Below are 24,774 nucleotides of genomic sequence, written 5' to 3'. Positions count from 1 at the left end.
ACAAGGCAAATATTTTTCCCTTTGATTTTCACCCTGAGAAAATCTTGAGCTGACCTTGTTAATCCCACGCGTTACAAACCTCCTCCCGTCCTTTATCATGTTTCGGTCGCGGGATAGTATTACCAGTTTAGCACCTCTGGCCGCTCCTGCCAGCATCCGTCCTGGCGCCGTGCCACCCCCTTCAGTCTCCCGGTCTTCCTGGAGGGAGGATTCCCGGGGTGATCCCGACTGTCCCAGAGCTGCCGAGCCAGCGGGACCACGCCAGTGCTCCTACCCAGGATGGATGGAGGGAGAAGAAAAGCTGGATGGCTGTGGTTGGCTCTGGCACGGTGCTGCACATCTGCAAGGTGCGTTAGCCGCGTTCTCTATAGGGTGGTGATGCCATTAGAGATCCTGCCAGCTCCCAGGGTTGCGATCTCTTACGCAGTCTTGATTCCTGTGTCTGGAATGGTGCTCCGTGGCCACACAAAGTGCTTGGGCCCTGCTATTCTTCATCCCCCTGTTTGAGCCCAGCATCTCAGAGCCTGAACAAGGGCTCTGGAGCGAGCTGTGCCTGCAGTCAAAGATCTGACCCCAGCTCGACTGGGTGCTGCGACATGCTCCTGGCCGTGCCTCACTGGGGCAGCCCAGTCTGCACGCGGACCCTGAGCCAAACCTGCAGCTCCCGCCTGGCTCCGGCTCCTGCTGCTCGTGGGCTTTGGCACCCGTGGCAGCCCTGGGCATGCACCAGCCCCGGCCGAGGGAGCACCCGCTCCGCTGAGTGCATTTGTTTGACCTGCTCAGCTCTCGGTTTCCAAATTACTGCTTGCTGGAATAAAACGGATCAAGTTTGCATCCACCTCCAGCACTGAGAGCTGCTGGAGAAAGGGTGTAATTAGAAAGAATCTCTCTGTTGACACGGGTGGTGCTTAGTACCTGTCGTGCAAACAGACCTGGCTGAGCGTGCTGGCTGATGCTCGGCCCGGGGCTGTGCCGGGAAGGGGGCTGCATCCCACAGGCAATGCCGGGCACGAGGCGGGCTCTGGGCAGGCTGCGGAGCCTGGCCAGGGGCTGGGGCTGTGCCAGCTGGCACTGGGGAGGTGCCGTTGGCACGGGGGAGGTGCCGTTGTCCAGCTGCCTTGGGGATACAGGGGGAAAGGGCGTGCGGAGCTCGGGGAGGAAATAGTAATGCCCCTCTGCTCCCAATATTGAGGGACAAATCCTCTCCCCGGCCTGGTGCCCAAATAAACAGGCTGAGTGTTGCGTAAGGAGGAGGGTGGAATATCTCTACATGCCTCTCTGGCGACTGGCAGGCTAATCACGGCCCTGCGGCCCCCCGCGCCGAGCCCTTGCTCAGGTTTCGCCCTGCCCGCCTGCACCCACTGGCCCCATGCCCTGCCGCCAGCGCAGATGGGTGCCATCCCCAGCTTGTGTCACGGCTCGGTGGTCCTGGGTGGGGAACAGCCACGATGGGGTTGTTGCTCATGGAAAGGTCCGGGTGATGCTGGGGCAGAGCCCCCATGGCCCCGGGAAGCTCTGTGGGACCACTGGGGTCAGTGTGGATGGGTCTGGAGAAGGGTGCCGAGAGGGCAGGAGGTCCCGTGGAGACCTGCCCGGGCAGCCACGGGGCAGGGTGCCCGGCTGGGGGTCTCCCTGGGTCCATCCAGCCCTATGGCTCTGCAGCGAGCAGGGTGCTGCAGCCCCAGGGATGTGACTCCCGAGGCTGCAGGGAAGGTGGCACAGGGTGGCCATGGCCACCTCTCTGGCCAGCCCCAGCCTGTGTCTGGATGCAGCTTCTCGAAGGTGCCCGAGCCAGAGCAGGATGGGTGCAAGAAGGGGAGCGGTCGCTCGGCTCGGCTCCCACCGGGCTCCCTCTGCTGACAGCCGCCCTGGCCAGGCCCCCACACCACCACTGCACACCCACTTTGCACCATGTCCCAGACGCCTCCTCTCTCCTCTGACCCAAAATTTACACTGGAAAAAAAATCCAGCCCCAAAATGTGTCCTCCTGCCCTGAGAAGCTGGCACAGGCTCCGAGCTGCCGGCTCTGGAGCATGGCCCATGGGACAGCGCACGAGCCCGGAGCCCCTGCCCCATCCTCCTGCTGCCAGACCACAGGAGCATTTTGCGACACATATATATAAATAAAAGTGAAATATTTAATTTCCTTTTTTTAAAAAAAGAATCCCTGACAAAGTGCTTTACTGAGGATCCTCACCAGTGAGGCGGGGGGTGGAAGGTGTTTGACAGGGGGTGTGCCTGAGAGCAGGGGACACTGAGGCACGGAATGGTCACATCCACGGTGGCTGACCCTGGGAGGGGACCTGGCTGCTCTCAGACCTGTGCCATGGCCACCAGCCCCACTCCTCCCCCAGGACAGCCCATGTGCACCGTGAGCACCGTGGGGCCACCAGTCCCCGCACCGGAAAGGGTCACCCGTGGGGCCAAGGTCATGGTCTCTGGCAAGGCATCAAGAGCACTGCCTGGCTCCCTGGCACTGTCACCGCAGGGGGATCACCTGCTCGGGTGCCACATGGCAACGGATTGAGGGGGACGGGGCCACTGTGATGCAGTGGCAATTTGGGAGGCTGCTGGTTTGGGAGAGCAGCTTCAGAGACGTGGGAAGCAGCAAGCCCCAGGAGAGCAGCCAGCTGGCCCTGGTGTGTTGAGCGGTGGCCATCCTGCGTCCTGGCTTGGCCACCCTCTGCGGCCGGGCTGGGGCGGGCAGAGGGCGCGGACCTCCCGGGCAGGGCTCCAGCCCTGGGCATCGTGGGGTGCTTGGCCGGGCCGTGCTGGCACAGGACAACCCGGGGCACGGCAGCGAGCCCGGGGTCAGCAGCAGCGCTTCTTGGGCTTGTCGTTGGGAGTGAGTTTGATGGAGTCGGTTAAATAACTCTCAAAAATCCCTTTATACTGGAAAAAACAGAGAAGAGAAAGGGTGAGTGCCATTAGCTCAGAGTCAGCCTGAGTGGATCGAAGAATTGGGAAGCACAGGTTCACCCCGATTTGTGATTAAAGACAAAATCCAGGGAAAAGCTGCCGGGCTCAGCCGAGGAGAGGGGCCACCCCGCTTGCTTGGCGTGGGGACACGAATGTCCCCATGGGATGGCCGCTAGAGGACAGTGCTGGCACGCTGTGCAGTGCTGCCTGCCCCGTTCCCGTCACCATGGGCACAGAGAAATAGCAATCCTTAGTCTTTTCTAACTTGTTTTAGATCTATTTTAAGAAAACAAACACTGATGTATTTCTCTTCCTGGGCCTCTCCTACACGTTATAAATAGCAGATATTCTGCGTCAGAAGGTGGGCTGTGAGGGTCTGTCGGATCAGCACCGGGGAGCAGCTGAGTCCGGCTCCCACCCGAATCCCTGCTGCGGGCAGAGGCCTGGTGCGGGAGCGATGCTCACCGTTGTTAACGCCTGCTTCGCCAGGGTCTCGAAAGCCTCTGCAACATTGATGTTGTTCTTGGCGCTGACTTCAAAATAAGGGATGTCTTTCTCCTTGCACCAGGCTGAGGCAGTCTCCTTGGGTACCTGCGGGAAGGGGGGATGGAGCCCTGGCACAGCTCTGCACAGGGCTGCCCGTAGCTGCTGCAGCGCTGGCAGAGGGGACCCTCCTCGCCCATCCAGGCGCTGCTGGGTGGGGGCAGGACGCTGGCAGTGCAGGCAGCTCTCTGAGATGCTTAATTCCTGCTGCCTTCAGTGGGGATGATCTCTGTCACGATGGGCAGTGGGGGGACGCTGCTTATGCCCTCCAAGAGGCGTGGGGGAGGCAGCAGCACTGGCTGCCCAGCAGCTCCTCACCCGGGAGCCCTCGTTTTCACGTCAGCATCAGAAGAAGGCTGGTTCTGCAGGCGAAGGATCACCGCTCATAAGCTGTTGGGGCACTAAGGCATCCCAATCCACACACCTCGCTCGCTCTCCTCAACCCTTACCTGCCGATCGCAGATGTCTATTTTGTTCCCCAGCACGACCATGGGGAAACCTTGCTCCCTTGGAATGACCTTCTCCAGGAAGTCATCTCTCCAGTTGTCCAGGGACTCAAAGGACTCCCTGTCCGTCACGTCAAAGGCCAGCATGCAGCCGTCCGAGCCTTTGTAAAAGGTTGACACCATGGACCGGAATCGCTCCTGTCCTCCTGTGTCCCAGATCTAGGGCAGAGAAGGGCACGGGTACAGACACATGACACAAGTGCCATGAGTGTTTGCAGCCCTGTGCTCTGTTAAGCTCAAGGAACCAGCTTCAGGGAGTGCTGAGCCCCCAAAACTCATGGGGGATTTCAGTATAGTTCACAGATGCTCAGGGCTGCTGGAAATCAGGCCCTGCAAATCCAGCCCCGCACCTCGTGACACCAGTAGGCATTTGGGGACAGCAGGACATGGTGGGACAGACGTGCCCACGGGACTGGGGCGGGCAGTCCCAGCCCTGCTCACCTGCAGTTTCAGGGGGGTGTTGTCCACCGCGAGGACTTTGGTCAGGATGCTGGCGCCCAGCGTGGTGCGGTAGTCTTCGTAAAACGTTTTGTGCACGTACTGGTGCAGGAGGGAGGTTTTGCCCACGCTGGTGGGAGGGAAGGGACACAAGTGAGGATTTGCACTGCAAAGCTGGGCTCAGGGGTTGGTCACAGCAAGGACGGGGGCTGCGCATCCACAGGCTCCTGGTCCAGCGCACACGTGGGGCTTCCCTCCCATCGCCGGTGCCGCTCCTTACCCTAGAGCTCCTATGATAATTATCTTCAGATCCACCTTCTTGCTGGCATCCATGGACAGGCCCTGTGGGACGAGAGGAGGTCACCCAGCTGCAGGGATGGGACTGGCTCCCGGAAAGCCCCACGGCACTGGCGGAGGTGTGGGAGGAGCTGCTGCTCCCCATGGCCTCTCCCTGCTCCCACCCCGGCCATCCTGGGGCCCCTGACATCACCGTGTCCGCACCGTGCTGCCAGCACCGTGTCTGTGCTGTGCCAGCACCCTGCTGCGCTCGCGTCCCGGCGGTGGTGGGGGCAGAAACCCCTGTGCCGAGCCCAGCCCACGTCACCGCCTGGCACTGGCTCCTGAGGTGCCGGTGCACGTCCAGACACGCTGCTGCACCGCACCAAACCACCATTAAAAGCTGCTGTGAGCAACTTCTCTGCCTCTCCCTCTCCCTCTAAAGTGCAGTCCCTCCCCTAAACCTGGCACACACCAGGGGTCCTGGGGAAAATTACGTTTATTAAAGAAGACCACAGCTGGCTGGACTTTCCTGGGTGCCACAAGCACAGCCCAGGGATGCCACCCAGCCCAGGATCACCCCGAAAAGCTCCCTGCAGGCTGCCTCCCCAACATGTCCTAGTGTCCCCATGTGCTCTGTGCCTGGCCATCCTGAGGCAGGAGCCCCGAGCACCTCCACCAAACCCCCTCCCCAGGCGAGGACAAGCATCCTCTGGCAGTCTCCGCAGCCCCGTCCATGTGGCTGCGTCAGGCACGGCCCCGGCCAAGGCGTAGATGGAAACACTTACTGACAGCCTCATCTCTGTATTTTTCCCTGATGCGTTGGCCAGCCCTGCGGCGTTCCCCCTTGGCACGTTGCCCCTGCCAGGGTGGCTCTTGGCCATGGGGTCCAGGCTCTCCTGCACCCCCTCTGCCACCCCAGCCCTGCTGTGGGCAGCATCCTTGGCACAGGCAGAGCCTCGTGTCTCAGCATGCACAAACTTTCCAGTCCTTTTGCCAGTGCCGAACAGCTTTCTCGGAGGCCAGGCGGTTTTAAACTCAAAATGGAGTTTCCCAACCTTTTTGCCTGCTGGCTGTTGCTCCAGGGGTCCCCCGAGCAGCTGCAGTCTCGGCTGCAGCCCCGGAGGGGCCGGAGGGCAGCGCACTCACCTGCTGGGGCATCCGTCTGCCGGGCGTCCGAGGCTCTCGGCTCCGTTCCAGCCAGCGTCCCGGGGAAGGGAAGAGGCGAGAGAGGAGGATCCAGGAAAGGGCGGCCGGCCCCGGCGCTGATTCCCGCCTGCTCACCGCCCGGGGAAGGCGGCTGCGGGGCCCCACGCCGTGACATCAGCAGAGAGGGGCTGAGATCCTGCCGGAGCTGGCGGAGGAGCCGCGGGCGGGTGCTGTGGTGTCACAGCGTTTCCCGCAGCTCTGAGGCTCTGCCGGGTGCTCCCTGGCTCAGAGTCTGACAGGGGAAAGAGAACAAGGTCCCCTCATCCGCTGGGGTTTGGGATTGACTTTTGGCCTCTTCTCTTGCTCAGGATCCCCCGGTACCTTTTACCCACCTCCCCAGGACCCCTTATCTGCGTTTCTGCCAAGGGATTATTTAGGCCTGAGAACAAAGTCCCGGCAGGGCTATTGGTAGCATCCTTGGAGCCCACAGGAGCCACCCTGGACTTTGCTCAGGCAGCTCCGATAGCATGGGACGGGATAAGCGGCTTCGAGAGCTGGGGACAGCGGGGGACGGTGGCAGGTGAGGTGGGGCTGGCGGCTCAGTCCGGCAGAGAGGAGGGAGCAGATGGGCAGGGGTCCCTTTGAGGGAGCTGTGGGCTCTGTGTGGCTTCGTCTCCTTTTGCAGGCAGGAGGAGAGGGGCAGGGTGGGAAGCAGGAGTGTTTGCAGCCCCTCAGTGCACCGTGCTGCATCCTTGCAACCCCCAGTCCTCAGGGGGTCCCACCCAGCACCCATGGCCAATGCCAGCATCCCACAGGCACCGCAAAAGGAGGGCACCATGTCAGGATGGGAGCCCCAGTAACCAGAGCATCTCCTGGAGGAGGATGTATTCAGCTGGCAAATGGGATTTTGGGGATCTCAGCTGCCACCATGGAGCAAGCGAGGAAGTCTGGCCACCTCTCCAAGCATCAGGCCAGTGGCCACAGCTCTTTGGCATGGGAAAACCCGCTTGGCCATGGCTGAAAAGGCAGAGCTGTGCTCCCCAGCGTGCAAGGGCAGCTCCTGAGCCTTTGCCAAGCATTCAAAGGGATTTGGGGTTTGCACTGGGAGCGGGGTGTCCCCCCCATCTGTGAACCCTCCTGGCTCCCTCACCCTGAACAACAACTGCCGGTGGCCTCGGAGGGACTTGGGACACAGGGTCCCTCTGAGGCCACCAGCTTTTGCTTTTACACTGGCTGCCCTCATTTTTGCAGATTTTTTTTGCTGTAGACATCCCTTATGGGATCTCGGGGAAGATCACTGCAGTCAGCAGGACAAACCCTCCTCCTCCTCCTTCCCAGGTGTAATTTTGGGACCTGTCTGGCCAGAAAAATCTGTTTTTTCCTGCCACGGGGCAAGCGCGGGGAGGAGCTGGGATGAGGCAGGAGAAGCACCTGAGCCAGTTCTCACCGGTGGTGGGTAAAAGGCTGACGTTTCCCCGGAGCAGGTCTCTCCTAATCCCTGTTTTCAGCCTATTTTAATCATGCTGCTTCACCTTTGCCCTTGCAGCAAGACTTCATTGTCTGACCTCCCCCCTGACTACTTCTGTCCTCGTTCCTCTCCACGTGTCCCTCCAAGCCCGGTGGGATGGACATTGCTCACCCAGTCAGATGATCGATGCCTCTCCATGCCAGTGGAGACGGGGTTTGCAGTTGCGTTGCTACAGCCGACGCCTGCAGCCACTTCTGCTTTCGGGCAGGAGGGGCCGTACCCATCAGGGCACCCAGCCCAGGCTGAGTGCCGGCTCCGGCTTTTGTTTGATTTCACAAGAAAAGGGATTTTCCCAAAGCTTCTGCTCTCCTTACTGCTCCTGGTGTGAGCTTTGCCCCACATGAAGGCAGGGGGAGCGGTGGTGTAGAGGAGGTGATGGCCAAGACGTTGCTCAGCAGCTCCTGCAAGCACAGCTACAATCCTGTCCTGATTGCCTCACCAAGTCAGCAATTTTGAGGAAAAAAGCGTGGGTTTTGTGCCCTGTGACTATGAGGAAGATCTTGCAGCTAGGAGATGATGAAACACAGACTGAGGACTGCCACGTCCAGAGGAAAGGCTCGTGTGGACAAGGAGAGGACGGGCTGTTCCCTGCGGCAAGGCTTGTGGGGCAGTGAGAGTGAGGGAAGGGGAAGAAAGCAAAAGGCATCCAAGTGACTAAACTGATCCCTGCGGCTGTTCGGCCACTTCTGCTCCCCAGGGGACAGAGGGAGCCTGGTTGCTCCCTATCGGGATGCTCAGTGTTTGTAGGAGCAACATCCCCTGGTCATTCCCTGTGTGTGGGGAGGAGGGCTGGAGAGGACCCCCCGAGACCCACCAAGAGGGCGTGGGATGTTCTGGGATCTCAAGAGCACATGGCACCGGAGCTGTCCTGGTTGAGGCCAGGCTGGGCCACGTCTCACTGCCGGCCAGTGTTCGGGGACAGGAGGTGGTCCCTCGTCATGCTGGGGAAGCTGGATGCTCCCCCAGTGCCTACGGCTGCGGTGATGGGCTGGTGCCCAGCAGCACCTTGGCATGCTAAGAGTTAAGCTGGAAGAGGGAGAGGAGACCTTTGTCCAGCTGCCCCTGCACCTTATCTGCACTGTGCCTGGGGAAAGCACAGCTGAGGTGAAGTCAATACAGGAACCGGTTACAGAAACCACATGTTGGTCAGTGGCACAAACAGTGTTTCTGAGTAAGGCAGATATTTTCTTTTATTGCAAACGACAAGGCTAAGCCACAAAGTGTACAACCAGATCTGAATTTTCCAGTGCTCTCAGACCCAACCCTAAGGTCTGCTCCAGTCTGGGAAAGATGCAGCAGCCATGAAGCCTGGCCCCGGCCACGGGAACCCCGGCACCTCGGCCTCGATGCCAGCCTGCTGCAGGGCCTTGCTTCAGTGTCAGCCAGGAAAACTGAGCAAAGGCACAGATAAAAATAACCCTTCTCTGTGCTTCCCGTTCTGACTGCCTTCCATGCACGTCTCGGGATGCGTCATGCATGAACCATGATTGCTCGTGCTTTCTCCCGCGTCCCTTGCGCTGTCAGCAAGTCACATGCGCTGCAGTGATTCATGGGGAGCACCATGGCTGGCAGCACCCCGCAGCCCCCCGCAGCCCCCGGCCCCCGCCGCCGCTGCCTGCAGAGCCTGGCAGCTGGTTTGCCCTCTCTTGCTTCCCCAACGGCATCGCCTTTGCAAGTGGCCCAGGGATCAAAGCAAAATTCACTGGAAATCACCAGGAGTTTTGTGGCACAGAAAGAGCCCCAGGGTCTCTCCAGTCTCATAGTCACCTTCTTGTTTATCAGCATGCTGAAACGACACGTTTTCCCGGTGAATTCACTGCTCCCCCAGCCCCTGCCCGCAGCGGTCGCCTCAGGCTCGGGGGGAGCTCCGGGATGCCCAGAGCCACCTCCTGGGACTTTCTGCTCCACGTGGGCAAGGTGTCCTCTTCTGCCAGTGTGGAAATCCCAGCTAAGGACCATGGAGACTGATCCATGCATTTCAGGCCCAATGCATTTCAGATCCAATGCTGCCCAGGGGCAGCAGCATCTCCTGCACCGCCAAGGCTCCCTCCAGAGCGGGGAGACTCCGGTAACACCGAGCCTGCAGCCCTGGCAGTGCCGTGGGTGCACCGAGGCTTTTAGCTCGCCGAGGAGGAGGGCAGGGGCCAGGGAAGGAGGATTTAACACTCCAGTGTATCCCAGCTGATATCTGCAGGGTTCTGCTGTGCCAATAACAACACGAGCATGGCAGGTTTTGTTTTATTAAAGCTTTATTCACCCATTTTTAAAAGAAGAGAATCTGCAAAGCAGATCACAGAGCTGCTCAAGACACTTTTATATTCATTATGAAATGGCTTCCTGGTGTGGACCAAACTTCTGCTGGGCTCTTCAGCTGTGGTCCCCGGGTGTCTTCATCACCCCTGGGGACACTGATGCAGCGGTGAAATCCCCTGCCCTGCCCAAGGGCAGCAGCCTGGTGTCTCCGTTCCCCTCCTGCCCCATGGGTTGCCACAGCCCTAATGGATGGCGGGGGCCAACCCCACCCTGTTATTTCCACGGTCAAAGACGGAGTAAAACTGACGGATGAAAACGTCACCCAAAATCCAGAGGGGTCCAGTGGGAGGGGTGATGTCCATCCCCTGGAAGCCGCTGGTGCAGAAGGCCATGCCGTCGCTGTACTCCTGGGGAAGGAGAATTGCAAAGCTGGGGATGAACCCGAGAGCCTCGTGCACACGGAAACCTGCAGGAATGGTGACTGCAGGTCCCGTGCACGAAGCAGTGGGGCTCGTCACCTGCCGCGATACACGGCTCAGCTCCCGGGGTGGCTCGGGGCCACCCTTGTCTCCAGAGCCACTTTTCCAACCCAGCAGATGGGAATGGGGGGCAGTGGTGCTGGCGGAGCTGCAGCCATACCATGAGGGTGTAGGCTTGGGCACTGAGCGTGTAGGGGAGCCCGTTGATGGTGAAGGTCACGTCAGGCATTATGTTGAGGTTGCTGCACTCCACGGCATACTGCAAAACAGCCGGGCGGCTTGGTGGTGCAGCTCCACGGGAGGTCCCTCCTGGTGGGGTGGGGGTCTCAGGGCTTTGCCCCCTCCTCTCCCCACCCTCGCTCTCACCTCTTTGTCCACAGGCACGGCACCGATATAGCCTTGCAATTCTTTTATATCCTTGGTGGGACCTGTGATGAGTGATGTCCCGGTGTCCACGATGGCCTGGCAGCCGTTCATGCAGAAAACCACTGTCCCACCCATCTGGATGCTGGATGAGGAGGAAAGAGAGAAGGACCAAGAGGGACTTGTCCTGCTCCCCCGCCCCAGCCCAACAATTCCCTCCCTGCCCAGCACCACTCACTTGTCCAGCTGGATCTGCCAGTACCCTTGCTGGGTGACTGGCACCCAGTTCAGGGTCCCCATGAAGCGAGAGGGGTCAAAGCCACCAAAGAGCAGCTCTCCTCCCAGGGAGGATTCGGGGTTCCTGGAGGGAGGAGGAGGAGACGTGAGGGATTTTCTCTCTTTTACATTGCATTTTAAATGGGTGGATTTATACCCACTCTCTTCCCCCAAATGCTTGGGGTCATTCGCTTTATTCCTGTAAGGCCTCAGGTCCGTGATGCTCGGCATGGTACCAAAAAACTCCTCTACTATCTCAGTAAAACATCCTTATTTTAGCAGCCCTCCCCACCCCCCAAAAGCAATGCCTGAGTCTGAGCAACAGTCTGGAGCAAAGCCATGTCCGTACGTGCTCATGTAGACAGAGAACATGGGCAGCTCCACCAGATTTTGTGCCATCATGTTGTCAAAGACAGGAGTGATCCCATCCACGGCCAGCGAGGGGTAAGCCAGCCCCAGGATCCCATCAAACTCAGCGTCCAGGAAGGCTTTTCCTGGCTCGCTGACGCTCTCTGCAAACTGCTGGTTGTTCACGGTGAGGCCCTCGACCTGCGGGGAGAAGGAGGAGGCTCGATGGTGATGCTGAGTCTGTAGGCAAGTCCCAGGCACGTTATCCAGAGCAGGAGAAACCGGAGATGACTCACGACTACTTGGTCAGATCCGATGACCCCTGTCAAACTGCCAGTGCCGTACTGGATGGAGAAGGGGGTCCCTATCGCCTGGTATGTGCTGGACTGTGATGGCTGGAACTTGGCGTGCTCATCTGAGGAAGGAGATGGGAGCTATCACCAGAAATGCCATTTATCTGCACGGCCATGGATGCCTGAAGCCCTCACCACAGCTGGCGGCAGCGACCGGCCTCGGAGCAAAGCTATGGGGCAACGTGGCATCGCCGAAATGTCTGCGTCACCGGCATGCTGCCGAGGGAAACAGCTGCTCCTGAGACAACAGGGCGTGCTGGCGTTTTGAGGAGGGATAACACTTCCCCCATTTCAATCTGTCTGAAAGGTGTGAGGTTTGTTAAGGGGAGTGGGATTAGCTCATGCAATGTTTTTATGAGACCTGAAAATCAGCACTGCTGTTCCCGTCCCACAGACAGAAGCAGCCCCATGGACACTGCTGTATCCAGCTATTTTCCCCGACCTCCCTTGGGCTCTGTTGGAAGCAGTGATGAGCCCTGGGGCTGCTTGGAGATGCTCCGTGTCGTCCCAGGGCAGCAGGGCTGGACTCGACGGGGCTGGCTTATTGCTGAGAGCCCGAACAAGCCCGGTGCTTGTCACCCGCCGAGCCCCCGGGCAGCCAGCCCAGAGCCACGCCGTGGTCTCTGTGCCTGCCTTGTTCCTGCCACCCAGCCCCTTGCTGACAAGCTATATTATGTGCTATCATCTTTGCTTGTTTGTTTAAAGGCTTTCCCATAAGAATGGACTAAAGAGCACGTCCGATATCTCCCACAGGCTGATGGTGCTGGGTGCTGGTGGTGTGATCACCGCCTGCGCCTGAGCAAACAGACCCGCCGAGGCTCCCCTCGCTCACCCCCGGTTTCTGTTATCTGTGTGTGCCTTGGAGGGCTCGGCTGGGCAGGGGGGGCCCCCCGAGGCCTCTGGGCTGTGTGCGCTCGTGACCCCACAGCCTCTCTGGGGCCACCCCGGGGCTGTCACCCGGGGTCCCACCGCAGCCGGCCAGGGGGGACGGCCGGTCGGGGAGCCCCTACTCACCGCAGGCTTTGCTGACACAGTAGACAGACGGCACCCAGAGGTTGGAGGAGCCCGTGTCGAATACCACAGTGAAGTTCTGGGGAGGGGTCCCGATGGAGATCTGCCCGAAATACTCCATCTAGCAGAGAGCGGAGCTGTTAGCTGTCAGCACACCAAGAAATCCTGGCAAAGGGGAGTCTGTGCTGGGGCATCTGCAGAGAACTGATGGGGTTCAGTGCAGGGGATGGCTGGCACCGGGGCAATGTTTGATCTGTCATGGCCGCATCGTGTCAGGTGAAATAAAGGAGCCAAATATTTAAGGAACGACAAGGCAAGGCGAGAACAAACGGCAGGACGGTGGGTGCGGGTGCCATCCTCTTTCTGTTGGATTCAGTGGGAAGGCTGGGCCCCGACGGGACCCTCATCAGCGGGATGCAGACAAGGCTGGGGCTTTGGGGACGGGACCCTCACGCTGCTGGGGAATGGGAAGAGCCTGGGGAGCACCCTCCACCTCTGGCTCTGGGTGCTTTGTGGTGGGGTCTTCTCCGATGCCTGTGATACATGTTAGTTTTGGAGGAAATCTGTCTCCCCGCTGTGTGCCCGAGAGCACCGCGGGCTCAGGGAGTGCAGCAGGCAGGGAGAGGGCTGGCAGTGCCTGCCATGAATGTGGTCCCTTGTCCCCTCGTATCGTCACATTCCTGGGAACAAAGGACCAGGCAGGCAGCTAGCCCTGGCACGCTGGGGCACTGGCTGCAGGCATGCCCCATCAGCAGGCGTGCGCTTAATGGGAAGCATTTGGGCATTGGGGACCGCTCATGCAAACTAATGTGCTTTTGGGGTGTCTGCGGCATGCTGCTGGGACTCAGTGCCCCTCAGCCCTCGGTGCCACCACGCTTACGTCCAGGTAGTTGATGAGAGGCTCGTTGGCCTGCGTGAAGGCAGTGCAGTCCTCGCTGTACTGTACCATGTCGAGCTTGTGGGCTTTCCAGAAGTGGGAGAGCTGCCCACGGTCCCGCAGTGACTTCCGCAGGGAGCGGTGCCGCGTCAGGGTCACCCTGGGGGAGCAAAGGCCCCGGTCACTCGCCCGGGGCCACGGATGCTGCGGATATCGTGCAGCCCCCACGTCCACCCTGAGGGTCCCAGTGCCACCAGGATGCAGGTCCAGAGCCTGCTTTCTAGCCGAGGCACAGCAAAACGGGGGACTTGATCTGCTTTAGGAGGCAGCAAATCAAGGGCAAAGCTGGCAGGAGAGCCCGCACGCCCCAGCACAGGCCTGCTTGCAGCAATGGGTCAGGCAGGAGCTCAACATGACTGATGGAAAAGGACCCTCAGGCTGGAGAGGGGACGTCATGCCGGCATTTTCTGCCCCGTCTGTTTGCACAGCCCTTGGCTGCAGCCGGCAGCTCACGCTGCAGACCCTGCTGCAGCCCACTGCTGCTGATGGGGTCTGCCCGGAGCGATGGAGATGGCCACGGAGCTGACGGTCTGATGGGAGCAAACCAGCAAAGCCCCGTGTCGTCCCCATGCTTCCGTGCAGCCACAGGCTGTCCATGCCGGGGGAGCTCAGCTCTGCACGGTCACTGCCATGCTCGGCGCTGGCAGGACGCTGGGAGCGAAGCCCTTCCGAGACCCCAGGGAGCTGGGGTGCACCCTGGGGACCCCCTTACCTTTTCAAGCTGCTGGCCAGGGAGAGGCAGAGCATGGTGAGGAGGAGGAGGCGTTTCATGTCAGCGGCTTGGCAGCAGCGCTGGCCTCGGCCGGGATCTGCAGGTACGGGCAGTGCCGCAGCGTTGTTCTTATACCAACAGGTACACCCTCACCCCGGCGTACCAGCGCCCGTGATAACGCACCTTTCAATGTCAACATGGGGCTTGAAATGGAAATGAATCACTGGCCACATCCCAGGCGCGGCAGAGCGAGTGCACCGGGGTCAAGTTTGGTTTTGTGGGCGAGGGGCTGGCGGCAGCGGAGCAGGATAGTGCATGGGGACCTGCCGGGCGCTGGGCAGGGGGTTGTGTCGGCTGCTTTTGGGGGCAGCAAAGGTCCCGCAGCAGGAGCAGAATGGAGTCTCCATCCCGGCGCCAGCACCTTATCCGCTGGAAACACAGGGCCCAGCTGAGCTGGTGGCACCCCCCAAATGCTCCGGGGGAGCGTTTCCCCTTTCCTTTGCCCCACAGCTGCCCCCGGGGACCTGCCCATGGCCATGGGGTGCCCCACACCGCGGCTGTGGGGGGGCCGCAGGAAAGGGATGCGTTCGTAGCGTGGGGCAGCTGCTGAACAAACTTTAAAAGGCAAAGACTAATCAGCAGTGATGAACTGCCCAGGAATCTGCAACTTTCCCTTTTAAATAGCAGTCAGGGTCATCAAAGCATGGTCGAGAAGAAGCGCTTTGCATGGGAGACAGTTACATGTTGCCTTACAGCCACTAATGGGCTCTTCCCCAGTGGCTGATTTTTGTTTGACACCGGATGGCCGTCTCATTAAGCCTCTCTGAATGCAAATAAAAAATGCTAATGAACAAATAAAGCCTTCAGATAGGGAGGGGAGGCGAGTGGGGGGAGGCGAGGGTTTCCTTGCTGCCACCATCTCTGACACGTGGCTGAAGGCTTGTGATGGTGCTGTGTCGTCCTGGTGGGTTTTTCCCTGTTTATGGCACTATAGTAACTGGTCATGGGTGCCACAAAGGGAGGTGTTTTACCCAGTGAGCACCGGTCATGTAATTAATGGGGTTTAGCACTGTGCTGATCAGTTTTCCATTTATTCTGGTTAGTCCATTTTATCTAACTAAAGTCCTCGCCTTGGGAAATTAAAGTCCTTGTCTGTGAGGCGCAGGTACTGGCGAGGCCGTGAGCCCAGCATGGCCACCTGAAACCCCTAATGGGCTAATGGGGAACGGCCTGAGAAAGAGCTGACGGGTGCCTCCTGTTAGGGGGGTCTCATCTCCCCATCCCTGGGAGCTGCTGCCGGGCTCCTCCTCTCCGTGGCTTCGCAGGGAGCTTAAGCTTAAAAAAATCTCATCAAAGGCTTCTTCAGCGTGAGCATGGAGGCACGGGGCATGGCAGAGTCGACGCTGATGGCAGATGCAGCCGTTTTTTCCAAGTCAAGTGCAAATTCCCTGCGTTTCCCCATGCCCAGGTTGGTGGCTGTAGTATTTTTTACTGAGTAGCTTTTATACAAAGTTATTATCTATTTCCCTTTTAAGGTGCAGTTTAATGTACCAGCCTCCCTTCTCGTCCGAATCATAGAAGGGATTTTGAAAAAAAATAAACCCTTTCTAAAACAAAACCAATTGCAGCAAGTGGCAGATCAGCTGAAAGCAGCAAGTCGAATGTTACGGACATGGTTTATAACCCGAAAATCCTGTAAGAAAATCCAGCCTGAAGGGTTGTTGGGCTTCTGAGATAAACGTGAGTGTGAGCTGTAGCACAGACAAGCCAAATACTTAAAGCGAAATAGTTTATTTAGTGGAAAAGATCCCCAATTGGATCATAATAATCTGCAAACTCGTGACAGTACATTCAATGTTAAAATATGAAGATTAAAGAAATACAGAGGCCAAACCTTTCATTTAGAAATGTCTGAAGTTAAGCAAATCTATTTCTACTTTTATTTAGTTATTTTAAAAGTAATTTTAAAACCCAAACTCTTAAAGGCAAACAATAGCTTATTTCAAGTCTAATGAAATGCTTTTTTTTCTCTTTCTTTTGGGAGCCAGTGCAAGGCTCGGCCATATTTGTCCAGAAAATTGGGAGAAAAGGCTTTGCTTCATATGCACTTTCAACTCTTTCTTAGTGTTTGAAATACACTGCACAGGCACCATGTGCAATACAGGGTGCCCCTCACCTTGGCAGGGGTCAGCCATGCCGCTGCCCATCCCTGCCTGCTGCTGCCCGTCCCTGCCTGCCGCTGCCCGTCTGCCTGCGCCGGCGCTGCCTTCACGGCACCTCCCGATGTGGTGGAGAGAAACCAGCATGACAGAGCAAAACATGCAGAATTATTCATAAAACTGGGGGCCTTTGACTCCATCTTGTTAATAAAACAGTAGAAAAAGCACTTACGTTCAGTAGAAATGTAATGAAATGTGACTGCCAGCTACTGGCACTTCCCAGGTCTTGTAAGTAATATATGGCCTATATATAGTCCTTATTGCTTCCAGGCAGTAGCTGTCGTGAAGCGTGTCTTACCCCATCCAGCTTTACATGCGTGCCCTCAGATACATCAGAAATAGGTTATGCACCTTGTGCGGAAAACACGCTTCTTGCCGGCTCAGCGTACAGTGCTTTGCTCATTTTAAGAAGCCTGCTTTCAGGCTAAAAATATGTTATCTGTGTTCTTTTTTTATATTTCCTTTAGTTTAGCCACTTCTACGATTAGCTCTGACTGATTGAAATCGCACTCAAGTAGCATTTTCTGAAAAGCCTTTTTTCTGTTTATCAAATACTTCTTCCACCTGTTGATCTGTTTATACATCACTGAGCACTTGAAAGAGTGAAACCCTGCAATAGCAAACACTTTTTAAAAAATAAATATAAACAAGCAAGCTTCAGTTAACTATTAACCTGTGGCACAGAAGCTGTGGGTAAAGCAGGACTAAAACCCCCTGCGAGGGAGCTGATGGACGGCGCGGTCCCCGCGGTCCCAGGGGCTGGCGGGGAAACGCGGGCAGCGACTGACCCATGGCAGGGACTGGCAGGGGACCCCAACTCGTGGTGCAGCTCCTGGGGGTGAACCCCGACAGCGCCTGGCAGCTGAGGGTAGGTAGAGTTTCTCAGGAGCCCATCTCTGCCTTTCGAAAGTCCGGGGGGATTCAGTGAGATGCTAGGGTGTTATTTCCCCAGGAGAGGATTGCTATGGGAGCACAGGGGTGATGGAGATGTTTGGGCACCATCCCCAGGAGTCAGAGACCCCGCAAGAAGGGGGGTCCCTTGCTCCCTGCCCATCTCCTGCCAGGGCAGCAGCACGAGAGGGATCTGGCTGCTGCAGGGCATCTCCAGCACCAAAACACTGTCTCAGTGTGCGGGCTGCAAAATCAGTTCCTATGGAGCAGTGGCCCAGCGCTCCCCAAATCTGCTGCGAACCGACAAGAGTGGGTCCGCCAGTCTGCTGTTTTCACCCCGCTTTTATTAAGTGATACCACGAGTTACTACTGACCAGAATTTTTTTCTGGAAAATGGGCAGGTGGAGACCCATTCACCCCCCAGCAGACACCAAGCCATGCCAGGCTCTGGGACCATGTCCCTTATGATTGAAAATGTTTTACCCCTAAAGAAGACTTCTATTTGGAAGCACCCAGAGCACTTTTTGGGTGGCAGCTGAATTGCTCGGGGCTGAGCCAGCCCCACTGCTGCTGGGCAGAGCTCTCTGCCCTCGGGGACTGCTCTGCTCCACCGAAGCTCAGCTGCATTTTAGCACAAAGCTGCTGGAAGACGGAGCAAGAGGGAGAACTGCCCAGGGGATACGGTGTCCCCAGCCCCAGAGCAGAAGCGGCCGTAGAACAGCAGAGAAACACCCAAATATATTTAAATGAGCCCGTTGACAGAGGGGAAGCGTCATGGAACCTCGCGTGGGCTCGTTCCTGCCACCACCATTGGGGTAGAGCGAGACCGCATCCGGCACCGAGCCGGCAAGCGCTTCTGCACTGCTGGACCCCTGCGGCTGCACGGCCACCGAAAATGCTGCCGAAACGTCCTTAATTCCTGCTCCCTCCAAGGCCCTGGCTGCCCCAGTCCTGCGGGAAAGGGAAGGTGTGGAAGGCTCTGGTCCCCCAGGTAAAACGCTACTGGATATTGCACTCCACCGGCCTTTGCAGGCGATGCCTCGGAAAGCAGAGGGGTCGTACATCAGGATGAGAGCTGCGATGGTGCCCGCGGCCAAGGGATGCCTGCAGGCGTGCGTCGCTGCCAGCCTGAGCTTTGGCCTGAGCTTGGGGCAGCAAGGCCTGACTGAAGTGGGATTAACATAATTTGAGGCATTCTCGTGATTTTGCTTACCTTTAGATTGAGCGCAGACATCTTGAATTCGCTGCTCGGTAACCAGCCGTGTAGGAGCCCTTTACAAGCCTTGAGTTCAACAGGGCATCTTGCCTGAGAAAGGGTTAATATGCTGGGGGCTGGAGGGAGGGAGCTCACAGCAAGTTACCTGCTACACCAAAAAAGTACATGCGCTGCCAGTGTCTTGCTAGCTGTTATCTTCAAAATAGATATTTCAATATGCATATGCTTATCGTCTCTTCAATCTCGCCATACCCCATCTCAGCAAAGAAGCTGCCTGCTACTGATATTTGGATTTGGGTCTTATTTTGCAATTTCCTTTTGAACAGCTCATTTTTCAGATCGTTATCTGCTGCAGCAGCGGCTCCTGCCCCACACTAGGAAACGCGCCATTTGAGAATGGCAGCCATTTGAGAAGGATATTTGGGGACAGATCAGTTCAATAAGGGAGGGGGAAAATTCCAGCAAGAAATGGACCTTTAGCTTGGCAGTTGCCCACTGTTTGGGTAAGTGGAATTTCACAGGAGATTGGTGAGACTATCGGAAAAGCTTTTGATGAGTTACTCTTAGAAACGGTCATAGAGGAAATTATAGAATCTGATCCATGGGATGGATAATGCCTTTGCTCTAACTATCAATCTGTCTGTCTGTCAATCATAGTATTATGTCTCCTTTAATCATCGTATCAGAGCTTTAGTTGAAGATAACCTCCCTATGTTAGCCATTTATAAACAGTAAGTATGTAGGCATTGAGTGAAAATTTAAAGTGCCTTTTTGCAAGTGAAAGCTCACAAAATTAATGCCCCTGATTGCCGTCCTTTATTATAAATCTCTTGAATATTATGGCCAAAAGTCCCAAGCCGAGGGGTCCAGTTGAGGCATAGGTGTTTTCTAATTATTTGCTTTAAGTCCCCTTAACTTCAACAGGATTTCAGCACTCGCCTAAAATTAAATCCAAGGTGTTTCAAATACAGAGGTGTTGAAGGGCCCCCAGCCTTTCTGGCTGGATCTTGACCGATGCAAGAGCCTGGCACCAAACCGGGGGTCTTCTTTTGGTTACTTTCTTCTATGTGTTTTTTTTTCTAGATTATAGTTATCAAATATTTTTTGTGGATTAAAAAAAAAAAAAGGCAAGAGTGGATTAACGCAAGAAGAATAAATTTTGGTTCTTGTTATTATCAGCACCGCGGTGGAGCCCAGAAGCTCCAGTCAAGTATCAGCTATGACCGAGGCGGCAGCGTATAAAGCCATTAAGCTCAATGATAGTGGCAGGGGGAGTCTGTGGCTGTGCGAGGGGTGCGTACGAGAAGGAATCACACGTACAGTATGAGCCTCGCGCAGAGGGAAGGCTGGGTACCTTTATTTTACGTTTGTAATGTCAGACCACTGCTTTCAATTGGCGAGCCTGATCTTCAGTTGACGTGGAGCAGCATGAAGCTCAATGGGACCGTTTTGGTTCATTGCCACCAGGGCTAGCTGCCTCTCTCTGTCCCTGACAAGACCTCCAGCGCTCCGCCGGGCATCACACTGACCACCGAGACGCCTCGCGGGGAGGATGAGCACTTGCGAGTGGTGAGTACAACACCCCGGGGCTCAGCCGCAGGTGTAGGCCTTTGCAGCCCTCCTGCAGCGAGGGAGATGCTCTAAGATGGAAGGACAACTGCTGCTACGGGGCACCTCTCTGCTCGGTCTCCCCATCCTCGCTTGGCCGGGCTCTGGCTGCGGGGATGCTGTGCCGCGGGGCCAGGAGCAGCGGCAGAGCGCGGGGATGCCGCAGCCCCCGTCACTGGTGCCACCGCGCCTGCTTCTTGCTGCGCTGGGGACAATTACGCCTTGTCACTGGATGGCCGCGTCTGGCAGACACAGGCGCGAGTCTCAGAAAGGGCTTGGGCTTTTGGCAGGAGCCACATTCATAACTTTTCTCTTCCAGCAAGCGCTGCGCACCCTCCCGCTGGCAATGAGGCTTTCGAAAACCCTTCTTAAGACGGGCACCCAAAAATGAAGTGCAAGGAGCACTAGTCATTTTTGAAAATGAAGCCTCAGATTTTTGGGCACATCCCCTTAAAGACAAAAAGCAAAACCAAAAACTGTAGCAGCAAACTTGGTCTAAAACATGCTTTGAAGCAATGGCGGCCAAGCAGTACGTGAAAGATCTAAAATAATGTGCTTATTGCTTTCATTTAGACAAAATATTTTTCTCTTGTTCAGGTGGGTGCTTGTTGCCACCTCAGCTGTCACCTTGGTCCTATACGCTCTCCTCTTGCTGACACTTTACATCATGCTGAGTCGGAAAATAGGTAATTTACTGTCTTGTCGGTTGTACCTGTTGTGTTCCTCATTCTTGCTCACAATCGTCCAGTTCAGAGACTGAAAGTCATTTGCCCAAGGCTTCAACATCCCCCGGTTTGTAAAGCACAACCGAGTCCTTGCTCTGGGTCTGGATCTCGCTCCCGCTCTGGGAAGCGACCGGCACTGCTGCGGAGCCCGTGCGGGGTAAGCGCGGGAGCCGGGCCCCCCCCAGGGACCCTCCGGACCCCCGGGTGGGCCAGGAACAGGAATGGGAATGAGTCAGGACAGGGATTATCCATCAGCATCACTGTGCTGTGCCGGGGGGCCAGGCTGCGGCCGGGGGAGGCTGCCCGGACAGCCGCTGTGCGAGCAGCTATCAGCGGTATGGGCAGTATCAAAACCATTTTCTTTTATTGCTCTTGTTAGTAAAGTGGTGGAAAAATACCATCAGAATCAATTTGCAAAATTAATTCAGATGAAGCTACGATTTCCAGCAGGAAAATCTTTCATGCAAAACTGCTGCCCACGTTTGTACATAAGCAAGCTCTGCTCGGCCCCGTGGGTCAAACTAATTTTGAACTTGCATGGGAAGAGGCCTTGATGCTGTGATTTAACACTGGAGTCTTTCATCACAGGAGAACAGGGCACGCACTTAATCATCTCAGTAATTGAATTGATAGATATTTGCCCGCTCCAGTACATAATAATAATTACTGCCGTGCCAGCAGCTTGCGCTGAACTGGCTTTGCCGTGGGGCAGTGCTGGGGCTCGCGGAGCGGGTGGGGTCCGTGGGGCACGGTGCGTGGGGAGCATCGGACACAGCCGGCGTCTCGGGCGGGAGCGAGGAGCTAACTCGCCTCTCGGTTGCAGCCAGCCATTCCTGCGGCAAGCAGGCGAGCAGCAGCCCTGCAGCACAGCCCCAACAGCCTCCGACCTCTTCAGCCGGAGGGGAAGGGGTGCAAAGACCGACCTACGCAGGTAAAGGGGGATCCTACAGCAATGGGGTTTTGTCCTGGCTCATGAAAATAAATGTATGGTATTGCATTTGTGCAATACTTTCTTCCTTAACCAGCCGTGAAGACCCTCACTGCTGGCCTTGGGGTGGAAGAGGGAGCAAGCGGCCGGGCGAAGGGCAGGCGCAACAGCCGCTCGCAATTCCAGTGGCCTCCTGCCTCCTCTGGGCTTTCCCTGCACGGTTCCCCAAGGGCAGGGGGATGAAGAGGGGAGGGATCACACTGATGCTTTTTGGATTTTCAGTTTTCACTTTCGAGCGCATTTGCTTTTTCTCCCTGATTTTTTTTTTCCTTTAACCCCCCAAGTAGTGATGGAGGTGGTAATGTTTCCTGTTTTTAAGGGAGCAGCGACACGTCTTCGGAGACCTCGGAGGACTCAGACAGCAGCCCTTCCTGCTCGCAGGTATGGCTGTGGGCAGAGAGCCTTTGCCAAAAGCAACCACAGCCGCGGCAGCGGAGGTGCCGGCGCTGTGTCCACACGGCTCCTGCCCAGCTCGAGACCCACGGAGTAGCAACGGGGGGGCGAATGCATCGAATCGTATTGAAATACCGGCAGTGAGGCTGGGGCTGGGGTGATGTCTGTCACCTGCCGTACGCAACGATCCCCATTTAGAGGGCAGCATCCCAGGGGGCCAGGGAGATCCCTGGGCACGAGCCAGGCACCTTGAATGGCTGCACGCCTTTGTGTGCGTTCAAGGGCAAAGCCACCCCGGGTGAACGCTGGTGCCTGACCTGGCATTCGTGTTTGCTTCTGCAGGGCCCTCTCGCAAAAGAAAACCTCAATTACACGTCCCTGGTCTTCCCAGGGAAAGGCCGTGGGTCAGGCTCGGTCACGGACTACGAGAACATGAAGACTGGGGCGGACTACATCAACGTGGACCCAAAGAAGAGGAAAGTGGATTTCTGGCCCTGCTCCAGCCCCGTGACATCCAAGTCCATCGAGTACACCGAGGTGAAGCTGTGACTCCCGGGATGCTGCTGGCGGGGTTTGGGGTCAGAACGCCACGGGGACGGGGAGATGCCCAAAGCCCCTGGCAGCCGCACAACCAGGGCTTCCCCTTCCCCTCGCCTCGGTCAGTGCCTGGCACGGGCTGACGCCTGCTGGCTTTTATTCCTTGTAACACTCTAACCCGTCGATACAATTCACTTGGTATTTTACTTAAATGCATCACTGTTCCTGAAGGCTGCTGAGCGTGGGTTGGTGCAGGGAAACGTTCCTCCTACCCAGGCTGAAACGTGCTCTCCAGTTTGTGTGATGGCCCTTTTTCTCATTTCATGAAAGCAAATGAAACATCCCCCCCTGCCCCTCCAAATGGGATGTAGTTCGGGGAGGGAAATGCCGTGGTCTTCAAAAATACCCACCCGAACTGGCTGGCATCTCCTCTGAATCATGCTTTCTTTGCTGATCGCTGTCATAAAACCCTTTTAAATACAGTTCCTCCACTGGCTTTGCCCTTGCTGCCCAACAAGCCCTGATTCATCGCCCTCCCCTGCACCCTTTTTCCTCTGATGCTCAAAATGTTTCCAAGTCCCCGTCGCCTTCAGAGCTGTCGCTGGGGCTGGGGTGGCCGCGCGGGCGGCTTGAACCCTGGCCACGCATCGGGGGGATGCCAGGGCCGGGGGGAGGAGGGTGGCCCTGCCAGGGAGTTCCCTTGCCCAGCTGAGAGCCATAGCCATCAGCCCAGCTGGCAAATGGCCCAGGGCTTCCCAGGGATTTATATCCCCCCTCCTCAGCTGGAGTATCTGGGCTGGCTGCCGGTCCCTCTGGGCTGTGAGGGGTGCAGGACTGGACCACAGGTCTCCATGTGAGTGTAGGCAAGTCAAATCCCTCTGTGTCTTACGGGGAGGGATGATATTCCCTGTCTCCCACCTTTTGCTTTTGCTGCTTTGTCCCTACACCAAATGCCCTGGGTGCAGGAGTCGGCCTCTCCCCAGCCCAGCGGTGCCTGCACCCAGCAGAGCTGGAGGGGGGGTCTGTGTGCCCCTGCCCCCGCTGTGGTCTGCCACCACCTTTCACATTTTCCTGAAGTATTGGTTTAATTCCCAGGGGACTTGGAGTACAGCACTGCAATTTTCTCTGACAAAACTGAGTTGGGGGCTCTCCAGCTTGCAGAGATAAGCTTGGGATTGAGAACTGAATGTGCTGGGAAGGCGGTTATCTTCTCAGAGGTGCTGCTGCCCCTGCTTGCCGGTGATTGCATTTGCCAGGTCACCTTCATGCTCCCGAGGTCTCGGAGAGCCGGTGCCCTGCCGGTGGCCGGGGCTCGCCGTCCTTGCTCTGCCACAGCAAATCGCTGCTGCAAATGGGGACCGGTTCCCTCCCATCGCTCTGCATTTTGTTACCTATGATTCTTCAAGAAATAAACTTTCAAAGTGCTGGGGAAGAGGAACCGTGCAATAGCTGGGAGCTCTGTTAGGCTGATGGAGCTGCTGCCTCCTGGTACAGCCCCCCTGTGTCAGGGATGGAGCTGCCCCAAGTGCATTTCAAATTGGCTCAGCAGCGATGTGCTTTAATGAAAGGTTGCGAGACGATTGATTTGGTATTGATCCCGGGGAGGACTCTGAGGTTGGTTTTATGACCTTATGGTGCAGATCTGGCCCAATTTGAAGGGCACGTGAAGGAAAATGTTCAAAAAACCAAACAATCTCTGGGAAACTTTGCTAAAGGCTGGGGGAGTTGGGTTTATGGAACTGGAGATGAGGTCAAAACCAGCTAGTGGGAGTTTCTGGAAAAACTGATTCAAATGCTTGGTGATTAAAAGGTGAAAATAATTTAAGATTTCAAAATACTCTTAATGTCTTATTTTTTGAGATTTAGCCTGTAATAATAGAGAGAATAACACACCCTGCTTGCTGGGAGTTTGGTACCTTGCTCTCTGGGGCACTCATACGTCCTCCATCAGCAGCTTTTGAGCTCGACTCCCAGAGCAAATGGATGCTCTTGCCTGCCTCGCTCATGCTTTCTTCTGAAACAAAACAGCTTCTGGGAGACCCACAGCTCGCAGGAAGAAGGGCAGGGGCCAGGCTGGGACTGCAAGGCCGTGGCTCATCCACGGCC

The 24,774-nt window shown here is 56.8% G+C and overlaps 3 protein-coding genes across 9 annotated transcripts; 1 reads left to right on the top strand and 2 right to left on the bottom strand.

The window, feature by feature from the left end:
- The first annotated feature begins 213 nt into the window (after nucleotides 1-213).
- Nucleotides 214-24,551, top strand: RHEX (regulator of hemoglobinization and erythroid cell expansion). Of its 7 annotated transcripts, none has more exons than XM_087762341.1 (7): nucleotides 18,048-18,192; nucleotides 18,744-18,920; nucleotides 19,885-19,986; nucleotides 20,623-20,711; nucleotides 21,574-21,681; nucleotides 22,058-22,119; nucleotides 22,474-24,551. In XM_087762341.1, the coding sequence occupies exons 3-7, from the start codon at nucleotides 19,970-19,972 to the stop codon at nucleotides 22,678-22,680; spliced, it is 483 nt and encodes a 160-aa protein (XP_087618467.1). In that variant the 5' UTR covers nucleotides 18,048-18,192; nucleotides 18,744-18,920; nucleotides 19,885-19,969; the 3' UTR covers nucleotides 22,681-24,551. The 7 variants fall into 7 exon arrangements, with proteins under 7 accessions (XP_087618472.1, XP_087618467.1, XP_087618473.1 ...); XM_087762347.1 differs by having other exon boundaries at nucleotides 22,023-22,119; XM_087762343.1 differs by having other exon boundaries at nucleotides 19,819-19,986.
- Nucleotides 2,119-5,991, bottom strand: RAB7B (RAB7B, member RAS oncogene family). Its single transcript, XM_009465580.2, has 6 exons — nucleotides 5,832-5,991; nucleotides 4,687-4,748; nucleotides 4,410-4,536; nucleotides 3,912-4,127; nucleotides 3,385-3,510; nucleotides 2,119-2,892 (listed from the first exon to the last, which is right to left on the bottom strand). Exons 1-6 carry the CDS (start codon nucleotides 5,841-5,843, stop codon nucleotides 2,812-2,814), a joined length of 624 nt encoding a protein of 207 aa, XP_009463855.2. The 5' UTR covers nucleotides 5,844-5,991; the 3' UTR covers nucleotides 2,119-2,811.
- CTSE (cathepsin E) lies at nucleotides 9,825-14,150 on the bottom strand. Its single transcript, XM_087762054.1, has 9 exons — nucleotides 14,092-14,150; nucleotides 13,323-13,479; nucleotides 12,446-12,563; nucleotides 11,375-11,493; nucleotides 11,080-11,279; nucleotides 10,693-10,815; nucleotides 10,458-10,599; nucleotides 10,252-10,350; nucleotides 9,825-10,070 (listed from the first exon to the last, which is right to left on the bottom strand). Exons 1-9 carry the CDS (start codon nucleotides 14,148-14,150, stop codon nucleotides 9,855-9,857), a joined length of 1,233 nt encoding a protein of 410 aa, XP_087618180.1. The 3' UTR covers nucleotides 9,825-9,854.
- Nucleotides 24,552-24,774: the final 223 nt, after the last annotated feature.

Source organism: Nipponia nippon, unplaced genomic scaffold (genome assembly GCF_047370975.1).
Source record: "Nipponia nippon isolate SJK-2023a ecotype South Korea unplaced genomic scaffold, ASM4737097v1 scaffold_25, whole genome shotgun sequence".
Lineage (NCBI taxonomy): Eukaryota > Metazoa > Chordata > Aves > Pelecaniformes > Threskiornithidae > Nipponia > Nipponia nippon.
The sequence above is the reverse complement of the archived record's forward strand: the minus strand, read 5'-3'. Positions and strand labels throughout refer to the sequence as shown.